This window comes from Nicotiana tabacum, chromosome 4, assembly GCF_000715075.1.
Source record: "Nicotiana tabacum cultivar K326 chromosome 4, ASM71507v2, whole genome shotgun sequence".
In the NCBI taxonomy this organism is placed as follows: Eukaryota; Viridiplantae; Streptophyta; class Magnoliopsida; order Solanales; family Solanaceae; genus Nicotiana; species Nicotiana tabacum.
Window position 1 is genome coordinate 37,966,753 of NC_134083.1, and position 11,467 is coordinate 37,978,219.

General features: G+C 36.1%; 1 protein-coding gene across 6 annotated transcripts; it reads right to left on the minus strand.

Moving 5' to 3' along the window:
- Positions 1 to 140: 140 nt before the first annotated feature.
- Positions 141 to 11,426, minus strand: LOC107811528 (uncharacterized). 6 transcript variants are annotated; one of them, XM_075251704.1, is made up of 6 exons: positions 11,234 to 11,426; positions 6,619 to 6,699; positions 3,739 to 3,867; positions 3,334 to 3,418; positions 1,734 to 1,812; positions 141 to 1,636 (listed from the first exon to the last, which is right to left on the minus strand). In XM_075251704.1, exons 2-6 carry the CDS (start codon positions 6,619 to 6,621, stop codon positions 1,567 to 1,569), a joined length of 366 nt encoding a protein of 121 aa, XP_075107805.1. In that variant the 5' UTR covers positions 6,622 to 6,699; positions 11,234 to 11,426; the 3' UTR covers positions 141 to 1,566. The 6 variants fall into 6 exon arrangements, with proteins under 6 accessions (XP_075107805.1, XP_075107802.1, XP_075107803.1 ...); XM_075251701.1 differs by having other exon boundaries at positions 3,640 to 3,867; positions 11,234 to 11,414; XM_075251702.1 differs by lacking the exon at positions 6,619 to 6,699 and having other exon boundaries at positions 3,640 to 3,867; positions 11,234 to 11,412.
- Between the last annotated feature and the right edge of the window lie 41 nt (positions 11,427 to 11,467).

The following is an 11,467-nucleotide window of genomic DNA, read 5'->3' on the forward strand; positions in this document are numbered from 1 at the left end:
AGAGGAATTACTGGTACCCGCCCCGAAATCCAAGTACAACCAACAAAGGAATAAGGAGTTAAACACCATCTGTAATTCTTTTTTCAAAAAAAAAACGTAGAGCACCAAGATCAAATATTTATTTCACATTAGAAGAATACCATTGAGCCCCAAATCAATGGGAGAAGTCGCTAGTCTCCTTCGGCGTATTAGGATGGTCAGCTGTCAAATTCCTCAGCAAACTTCAAAAGAAAAACGAGAGGATTGTCGGGTAGACGAAGCAGATATTTCTCTTCTTATATAATTGTGTGTACTTTGTGAAGAGGTTAAGAAAAATGACAAAATTGGTCCATTATGTTCGTGTAAGTTTAAAATAGTCCCTTAAATATATTTTTGAGTAATTTTGACCTATTTAAGTATGTCAAAAATAAATATTTTCATTTTTTGTCAAATATTTATCAAAATTTAACGGTTATAATTAACAAAAAATTATGAAGAAAAAAATTTAATTAGAAATATTATGAAAGTGTCATCAAGTCTTAGGATCTGTAAGCCAAAATTGCACCAAACACTAGAACTGGACCAAAAATAATACTAGAAATTACACCATAATCATAAATATATCAAAAATTACCGTTAAATCTTTTTATTTTTACAGTTCCCATTAATTTTGACAACCAGATTTGTTAATTATTTGACGGTGATCGAAATTGTTCACTTTTGATAAATATAAAGTATCAATTGACTCACACTGAATATATTATTGTTATTTTAGACCTACCTTCAAACATGACCAGTTTCGTTATTTTGTGGTGGAATTGCATTGCCTGCTTTTCATTTGTTATAATGCTCCCCTACTAATTTAAATTGTAAAAACTTCCCCACCATTCTCTGAAATCTTATATATTTCATAACAAAATTTTGTCACTTGAAAGAAAGGAGAAGTCTGGGATCTACTTATTTTTTAAGTTTACCACATCAAGCTATCTATATCTGCCTTCTAGTCCCATACCACAATCGAAGTTTGGCGTGCTTGTTGACTAAACAGTTTTACAAGTCGTTTTTAGTGAATGTACAAAACAACGTTGTCTACTTCTGCCTCTCTGTCCCCGTTGTTTATCTGAAGTCGGCATACATGCTTACTGAAGTAGCATTTAGGAACAACGTTTCAAGCTATCATGTCGCTGAACCAGTCCAATGTGAAATCCTTGAAGTAGCTGTACTCTAGCTCGACCTGCTTCTTAAAACTGATCAGAAACAGAGAACCTTGAATACACGCATAAGACTAGTTTGTTGTATTAAAGAAATTACGTGTTGCCCAAAAACAAATTGATTCCTGTTATCCTTTACAATTGAAATCCAAAATTGCCTCTATAAATACGTGCAAGACTTTCCAAGTTCCCCAATCAACACAGACAATGTGAAAAGCAGTCCGGTGTCGCTACTACTCACCATCTTTTGAGATAGGTGTACATTGAAAAGAATCCTAAAGGATAGAGACCATGGTTTGATTCTTTCATGGCAGCAAGGTCAGATAACAACTTGAAATCCATGCTACTCCGCATGTTGGCCATGCAGTCATTTGCTTTATCTCAAGCAGCCTATGTTTTCAGGCTTTGGCAAGTGCATCAGAAGCTGTTTCTCCAATTCTACTAGACTGAAAACCCATAAAGATGAGAGGGAAAATTGCATCATAAGAAACACGTATCTTTGAACAATGACGGAAACAAATTCCGATAGCACAATTGGCTTACATCTCATATTTTTGCCGAGCTTCTGTTTGCTTTGCTTTGTAAAGATCACTGTCCTTTGGCAGGGTGCTCAAATTGTTGTCTACAAAGTTGGACCAAAAAACCCCATCAGCAAAAGAATTGGCGAAGACGAAGACGAAAAGGGCTCGGGCGTTTTCAAAGAAGAAACCTTACTGAGTAACTAAAATATTCAACAGAAGAAAGACAAGAAGTAAATTCATGCATAATTAGGTAGACCTGTCCAAAAAGTGGACAACAGAATGGACAAATTTTTCATTCATTCTATGATGTGAGATGCATCTACTTCAAAGCTTATCTAATCTCCCATCCATACTCAATGAAACACCCCATTCCTGCTGAACCCTATCTTAATGGCATAGGTCATTCCACAGTTAAGTCAGTTTCCATGTCTGAGCAGCTCTTCTTCTTCTTTTTTTACTGAAAAAGTGTGCCATCATCAAATGCTATCACCATCCCTCCTAGAAAATCCTGACAACCATCTCTCTTATGTCAAAACAGCAGTACCAATGGACAAGGTCAAAGCAGTGTTGTAACTCCAAATGCAATTTGAATCTACATTTACCCAAATAAAAATTAAAAAATAATTTAGCAAAAAGTAATTGAGCCTCAAGAATTAACTGCAGCCTTGCATCACAAGCAATATCCAACTTAAACCATTCTCCAGAACAATATTGATGGCCAGCAACTGCCAACGATCCAACTATCAACTAACCAAGCCATACCACCCCATGACTTACCATTTCCACCATGCGTTTCCTTTAACTAGAGATGAGAAAGAACTCTTCGGAAGACCTGAAACTAATTAACAGTTCTCATTCCCAATGCCAAACCGCCAACAGCCCCACTTCCAAGCGCTTCAAAAATGCTGTGGCACCCATGTTTTGGAGGATCCGACACAGGTGCGACATCTCTTTTTGGAGGATCCAAGCAACATAGCCCCACACTCCCAAGTACCTCATTGTCAACACCTTACCTTAATACCTAGAGCTTTTATTATACACACTCTAGAAAGAACATTCATACCTTCCATGACTAGATCAAACCCTGACCTAAAGCAAATAATCGATTTCTACATCTTCCAGCCGACAACAGGATGCAGTGGAGACGTTCAATATTGCAAAAATCATTAAGTAGGAAACTGAAACTACAAGTCAACATGGAGAGTGATAAAAGAAATGTCCTGCAGGCAGATGGATGTGTGGAGTACACGCTACCGTGGGGAAGTACAAGCTAGTGGCAAAGGTAATCAGGCATACATTCATTATTTTGGCTACGCTGCTGTTGAAGTACTAATATTATTGTTGGGTTCATGTATCAGGTAGGATTTGCCTATTCCATAGGAATACCGCTATAGCTCTGGCTAAGATATATTACGAACTCCTCAGTCCTGATTCATGAATTTGGGACATTTTAGTCTGCAGGGATCGGACGGAAACCACAGAATTAGATTCAAAGGACCTTTTTTCCCTTGCACAGAAATATTCATTGTAGGAAAAAGGTCCACTACTGATTAATTATCCTGACAACTTAGGCCGTGCTTACTCTTGTTATATATTACACCCTATGTGGCAATCGAATTCACCTGCAATTTGTGGAGGAGCAAATTTCTTCACTTTTTCACTTTCCTGAGCTTCTGACAAAGACATGTTGTTGGTGAATTCTGGTCCCTGTCAATAAAACAAATTCTGAATAACAGGTTTAATCCTGAATATAGATTGATGTTTAGAGAGTAAAATTGACAATTCACGGACAAAAGCATGACGAAATAATCGGACCTAAGGTATTACTGAATTCCTCTTATGATCAATGGATAAGGAAATTGAGATACTGGAAACTCGACGCTAGTGCAATAAGGCATACTCAACTTCCAACAAACTAGAGATTATACCTTCTTCTTCTCCTTCCTCTTTAGAATTTTCATGTGGCATTTTTTAATGTAATGCATCAAATGGTAACGTGAATGCCTTGAATTTAATTGTTCTCTCACATCAGGATTTGCAGTAAGCCAGTCTATAATTTCCTTTGATTTAATCACCTCATCCGTGTCTAGAGACTCTAACCAGGAATAAACAGGCATCCACTGATCAGTTCGTTGAAATCGATGATCAAAATTTTCCTGCCATACAAGGATACTAAGAATAAATTGCTAGTCGTCTACCACAAATAATAAATCAGTAGATGTTTTAAAAATAAAGTCAAACATTGGGCACTGTGAAAGGAACATGTTTAAACATGTGCAGATTAGATGAAAACTACAGTAACACTTCCTTTACAAAATTTAACTTGCACTTGCCATTGATTCTTAAAATAGGGAATTTCTAGCGTAATCATTATGTCGGATTGGTAACAAACTATAGCAGACTCATTGCAGGCCAATTCCATAAACGGTCATCGATTTATGGCTCACAAAGATCTTATTTGCAATAAACTTTTGATGTCATTGTATACAAAATAACTGTATATTATGCCTATCAAGTTTTGCTTGTAAAAGAATACTCTACAAAAACATGCATCTTCCCTGGATAGTGCAAAAAGAACAATCTGGAAAGCAAACAAACAGAAACCATGAGTATAATGTGCAAACAGTTATTGAAGTTTTTCTCTAAATAATTATCAGCCATGGAACCAGGGTTGTAAAAAGTGAGCGCTTCCTCGCTTAAAGCGAGAAGCGAAGCGAGGCGAGGTATCTGGCGCTTCTGTTAGCTGAAGCGTAGCAGATTTACAAAAGTGCTCGCTTCCCCTGAAAAAGCGAGAAGCGATGAAGCGATGCGAAGCGTAAGAAGCGAGCGCTTCTCTTTATAACTGGGCTGCCAACATATTTAATTAAAAAAGCTGTCTTTTTTTAAAACACCATCGAGGCGACCTAGGGTTCAAGTTTTCTACACTTTTTTTTCCCCTTCAGTTCTTCTTTCTCATTCTTCTCCTCTTTTTCTTCTTCATTTTCTTGCACTGTTTCAGTGATAAAAAGATTGAAATGCTGTCATTTTTTTCGTTTCAGTTATACTGCCCTTCTTCGTATACTATGCAATATTTATTTTAATATATTTTTTTAAATTCCGCTTCACTTAAAGAGAGCGCTTCGCTTCTCGCTTTAAACGAAAAGGGTCTTGTCGCTTTTCCTCCTTCACACTCTTCACAACTCTGCCACAAACAACCCATGCTAAACTCGCGCATCTGGAATGTCTGTAAATACAAACACATATAAAAGAGCTGGTTGGGTAGCTTTTCAACCTGGAAACTGATAAAGAGATTAAAGTGTAACATAAGAAGCAAAGGCTTATGAGCACCAGTACCATAAGCCTATACTTCAAATCATATTCTAATTGATCAGATCATTTGATCAAATTTTCTTGAGTGGGGCAGGCGTCCTAACCGATATGGTGTAAAATGTAAGGCAATCAACAAAGCAACAAATTAACAGAGAAGAGAGAGTTGACAGAAACTTGAGAAATAATTTGGCACCTTAAAACTTCCCCTGAGAATGAAAGCATGGGAAGCCATAGTACCAAAGTGTTAGATCATGAGAGTAGCATCCCAAGATCATGAGAATTTTGTCTACCATTTAAGCATGCTAAAGATCTGTATTTTGCATAATATTGGCATGAATGAGTTTAAATGGTGTGACGTGGTTAGTGAGGATTCATAAACCCGATCTCCACTTGGTTGGGACTGAGGCGTTGTACTTGTTGTATTTATGCATGTTAAAGCTAGAGATAGCCTCCTATGAACTGTGGCACTACAATGAGACAAAGCAAACTGGAGAGGGTGGTCCTTGATTTGGGCCACGAATGTAAAATTCCAAAGATATATGTGGATCTAGGAAATGAAAAAAGGGGTTTGATTCAACTATTTGAGTTAAACAGCATCAGAAAAAGAAAACGATCTACATCTAGGAATGATGAACATGATTTTGAGAATGAACAAAATTGATACGCGAAAGCAGATATAAAAATAAACAGGAGTTGACTTCTTTCTTCCTTTTCTTGGTACCACGAAAAGGTCAGAGCAATATTTACTTTTAGAGGAACAAGGACAAAAACCTCTGGCCCAGACACCCCGGTTATAAAGAAAAGACTAAAATCTTGGACCAAATTTTATCCAGTTAGCATAGATACTACAAAGGTTGAAGTGAGATTCAAAGTTTAGAATTCCTCAACAAGGATAAAGGTGCATGAAAGCCATTTGATTTACATCACTAAATAGCATTGAATTTCTTACAAACAATAGCTGAAGAGGGATTTGTAAGGCTAGTCAAGTAAAGAGAAGACCAAATTGAGGTAAGTTAAATGGGCGAGCGTCCACTTTGTCTTTTGAGAAAGAGAATATCCAAAGTGTGATTAGTCGAGATTTCTAGAGGAAAATTCACAACTCCTTTGTTTATATACATAATGGTGCAGAAGAAAAAGACTTTTTCCTGGCGTTTACAACATAATTAGATGACAGACCGGTCATTGCAACAATCGTAGTTACAATAAGGTCGAAGGGGAAATTTAAAAAAAAATAACGCAAAAAACCTAACTCTTTTCACAAATATACAGGTGATTTTAACTAAAGGTGTCATCTTTTTTCTTAGCAAAAGGTATCAAAACAAGTAAAGAAGATTCCAATATTCGAGACTAAAAATACCTATCAAAAATATATTTCGAGGCTCAGTAAGAGGGCAAGCAACACACCCATTGTATTATTTCAGTCCTTAGCTAAATTAGCTACTATAATATTTTAAAAAATAGGAATTACTGCTACCCGCCCCGAAATCCAAGTATAACCAACAAAAGAATAAGGAATTAAACACCATCTGTAATTCTTTTTTCAAAAGAAAAAACGTAGAGCACCAAGATCAAATATTTATTTCACATAAGAAAAATACCATTGAGCCCCAAATCAATGGGAGAAGTCGCTAGTCTCCTTCGGCGTATTAGGATGGTCAGCTGTCAAATTCCTCAGCAAACTTCAAAAGAAAAACGAGAGAACTGTCAGGTAGACGAAGCAGAGATTCTGGAGCACTTTATTTCTGTTCTTATATAATTGTGTGTACTTTGTGAAGAGGTTAAGAAAAATGACAAAATTGGTCCATTATGTTCGTGTAAGTTTAAAATAGTCCCTTAAATATATTTTTGAGTAATTTTGACCTATTTAAGTATGTCAAAAATGAATATTTTCATTTTTTGTCAAATATTTATCAAACTTTAACGGTTATATTTAACAAAAAATTATGAAGAAATTTTTTTAATTAGAAATATTATGAAAGAGTCATCAAGTCTTAGGATATGTAAGCCAAAATTGCACCAAATGGACCAAAAATAATACTAGAAATTACACCATAATCAAAAATAAATCAAAAATTACCGGTTAAATCTTTTTATTTTTACAGTTCCCATTAATTTTGACAACTAGATTTGTTAATTATTTGAAGGTGATCGAAATTGCTCACTTTTGATAAATATAAAGTACCAATTGGCTTCCCCAGATCTCATTTGTTGGGATCACATTGAATATATTATTGTTAGTGTTGCGCTAGTATATATATAAACGTGTTGCCGGAAAAAAAATTGATTCTTGTTATCCTTTCCTTTACAATAGAAACCCAAAATTGCCTCTATAAATACTAGTACTACTTATTGGTGCAAGACTTTCCAAGTTCCCCAATAAACACAGACAATGTGAAAAGAAGTCCGGTTCTTTTGAGATAGGTGTACATTGAAAAGAATCCTGAAGGATAGAGACCATGGTTTGATTCTTTCATTGCAGCAAGGTCAGATAACAATTCTAATTCTCTCTTCGCATGTTGTTTCTTTAACTTTTCATTCAGCATACGGCAAAATGACTTGAGGTGTACAGAGAGCTGTCGCATTTAGATGCAGAAGACCTGATATAATCCAGCTACAAACACGTACGTTACCGAAACGCATTCTGATATCTTGAAAGAGCGCCAGGTGTCATCTTTTTTTCTAGAAAAAGGTATCAAAACAAGTAAAGAAGATTCAAATATTCGAGACTAAAAATACCTAACAAATATATATATATATATATATATATATATATATATATATATATATATATATATTCGAGCCTGAGTAAGAGGGCAAGCAACACCACCATTGTATTATTTCAGTTCTTAGCTAAATTAGCTACTATAAGATTAAAAGAAAGAGGAATTACTGGTACCCGCCCCGAAATCCAAGTACAACCAACAAAGGAATAAGGAGTTAAACACCATCTGTAATTCTTTTTTCAAAAAAAAAACGTAGAGCACCAAGATCAAATATTTATTTCACATTAGAAGAATACCATTGAGCCCCAAATCAATGGGAGAAGTCGCTAGTCTCCTTCGGCGTATTAGGATGGTCAGCTGTCAAATTCCTTAGCAAACTTCAAAAGAAAAACGAGAGGATTGTCGGGTAGACGAAGCAGATATTTCTCTTCTTATATAATTGTGTGTACTTTGTGAAGAGGTTAAGAAAAATGACAAAATTGGTCCATTATGTTCGTGTAAGTTTAAAATAGTCCCTTAAATATATTTTTGAGTAATTTTGACCTATTTAAGTATGTCAAAAATAAATATTTTCATTTTTTGTCAAATATTTATCAAAATTTAACGGTTATGATTAACAAAAAATTATGAAGAAAAAAATTTAATTAGAAATATTATGAAAGTGTCATCAAGTCTTAGGATCTGTAAGCCAAAAACTGCACCAAACACTAGAACTGGACCAAAAATAATACTAGAAATTATACCATAATCATAAATATATCAAAAATTACCGTTAAATCTTTTTATTTTTACAGTTCCCATTAATTTTGACAACCAGATTTGTTAATTATTTGACGGTGATCGAAATTGTTCACTTTTGATAAATATAAAGTATCAATTGACTCACACTGAATATATTATTGTTATTTTAGACCTACCTTCAAACATGACCAGTTTCGTTATTTTGTGGTGGAATTGCATTGCCTGCTTTTCATTTGTTATAATGCTCCCCTACTAATTTGAATTGTAAAAACTTCCCCACCATTCTCTGAAATCTTATATATTTCATAACAAAATTTTGTCACTTGAAAGAAAGGAGAAGTCTGGGATCTACTTATTTTTTAAGTTTACCACATCAAGCTATCTATATCTGCCTTCTAGTCCCATACCACAATCGAAGTTTGGCGTGCTTGTTGACTAAACAGTTTTACAAGTCGTTTTTAGTGAATGTACAAAACAACGTTGTCTACTTCTGCCTCTCTGTCCCCGTTGTTTATCTGAAGTCGGCATACATGCTTACTGAAGTAGCATTTAGGAACAACGTTTCAAGCTATCATGTCGCTGAACCAGTCCAATGTGAAATCCTTGAAGTAGCTGTACTCTAGCTCGACCTGCTTCTTAAAACTGATCAGAAACAGAGAACCTTGAATACACGCATAAGACTAGTTTGTTGTATTAAAGAAATTACGTGTTGCCCAAAAACAAATTGATTCCTGTTATCCTTTACAATTGAAATCCAAAATTGCCTCTATAAATACGTGCAAGACTTTCCAAGTTCCCCAATCAACACAGACAATGTGAAAAGCAGTCCGGTGTCGCTACTACTCACCATCTTTTGAGATAGGTGTACATTGAAAAGAATCCTAAAGGATAGAGACCATGGTTTGATTCTTTCATGGCAGCAAGGTCAGATAACAACTTGAAATCCATGCTACTCCGCATGTTGGCCATGCAGTCATTTGCTTTATCTCAAGCAGCCTATGTTTTCAGGCTTTGGCAAGTGCATCAGAAGCTGTTTCTCCAATTCTACTAGACTGAAAACCCATAAAGATGAGAGGGAAAATTGCATCATAAGAAACACGTATCTTTGAACAATGACGGAAACAAATTCCGATAGCACAATTGGCTTACATCTCATATTTTTGCCGAGCTTCTGTTTGCTTTGCTTTGTAAAGATCACTGTCCTTTGGCAGGGTGCTCAAATTGTTGTCTACAAAGTTGGACCAAAAAACCCCATCAGCAAAAGAATTGGCGAAGACGAAGACGAAAAGGGCTCGGGCGTTTTCAAAGAAGAAACCTTACTGAGTAACTAAAATATTCAACAGAAGAAAGACAAGAAGTAAATTCATGCATAATTAGGTAGACCTGTCCAAAAAGTGGACAACAGAATGGACAAATTTTTCATTCATTCTATGATGTGAGATGCATCTACTTCAAAGCTTATCTAATCTCCCATCCATACTCAATGAAACACCCCATTCCTGCTGAACCCTATCTTAATGGCATAGGTCATTCCACAGTTAAGTCAGTTTCCATGTCTGAGCAGCTCTTCTTCTTCTTTTTTTACTGAAAAAGTGTGCCATCATCAAATGCTATCACCATCCCTCCTAGAAAATCCTGACAACCATCTCTCTTATGTCAAAACAGCAGTACCAATGGACAAGGTCAAAGCAGTGTTGTAACTCCAAATGCAATTTGAATCTACATTTACCCAAATAAAAATTAAAAAATAATTTAGCAAAAAGTAATTGAGCCTCAAGAATTAACTGCAGCCTTGCATCACAAGCAATATCCAACTTAAACCATTCTCCAGAACAATATTGATGGCCAGCAACTGCCAACGATCCAACTATCAACTAACCAAGCCATACCACCCCATGACTTACCATTTCCACCATGCGTTTCCTTTAACTAGAGATGAGAAAGAACTCTTCGGAAGACCTGAAACTAATTAACAGTTCTCATTCCCAATGCCAAACCGCCAACAGCCCCACTTCCAAGCGCTTCAAAAATGCTGTGGCACCCATGTTTTGGAGGATCCGACACAGGTGCGACATCTCTTTTTGGAGGATCCAAGCAACATAGCCCCACACTCCCAAGTACCTCATTGTCAACACCTTACCTTAATACCTAGAGCTTTTATTATACACACTCTAGAAAGAACATTCATACCTTCCATGACTAGATCAAACCCTGACCTAAAGCAAATAATCGATTTCTACATCTTCCAGCCGACAACAGGATGCAGTGGAGACGTTCAATATTGCAAAAATCATTAAGTAGGAAACTGAAACTACAAGTCAACATGGAGAGTGATAAAAGAAATGTCCTGCAGGCAGATGGATGTGTGGAGTACACGCTACCGTGGGGAAGTACAAGCTAGTGGCAAAGGTAATCAGGCATACATTCATTATTTTGGCTACGCTGCTGTTGAAGTACTAATATTATTGTTGGGTTCATGTATCAGGTAGGATTTGCCTATTCCATAGGAATACCGCTATAGCTCTGGCTAAGATATATTACGAACTCCTCAGTCCTGATTCATGAATTTGGGACATTTTAGTCTGCAGGGATCGGACGGAAACCACAGAATTAGATTCAAAGGACCTTTTTTCCCTTGCACAGAAATATTCATTGTAGGAAAAAGGTCCACTACTGATTAATTATCCTGACAACTTAGGCCGTGCTTACTCTTGTTATATATTACACCCTATGTGGCAATCGAATTCACCTGCAATTTGTGGAGGAGCAAATTTCTTCACTTTTTCACTTTCCTGAGCTTCTGACAAAGACATGTTGTTGGTGAATTCTGGTCCCTGTCAATAAAACAAATTCTGAATAACAGGTTTAATCCTGAATATAGATTGATGTTTAGAGAGTAAAATTGACAATTCACGGACAAAAGCATGACGAAATAATCGGACCTAAGGTATTACTGAATTCCTCTTATGATCAATGGATAAGG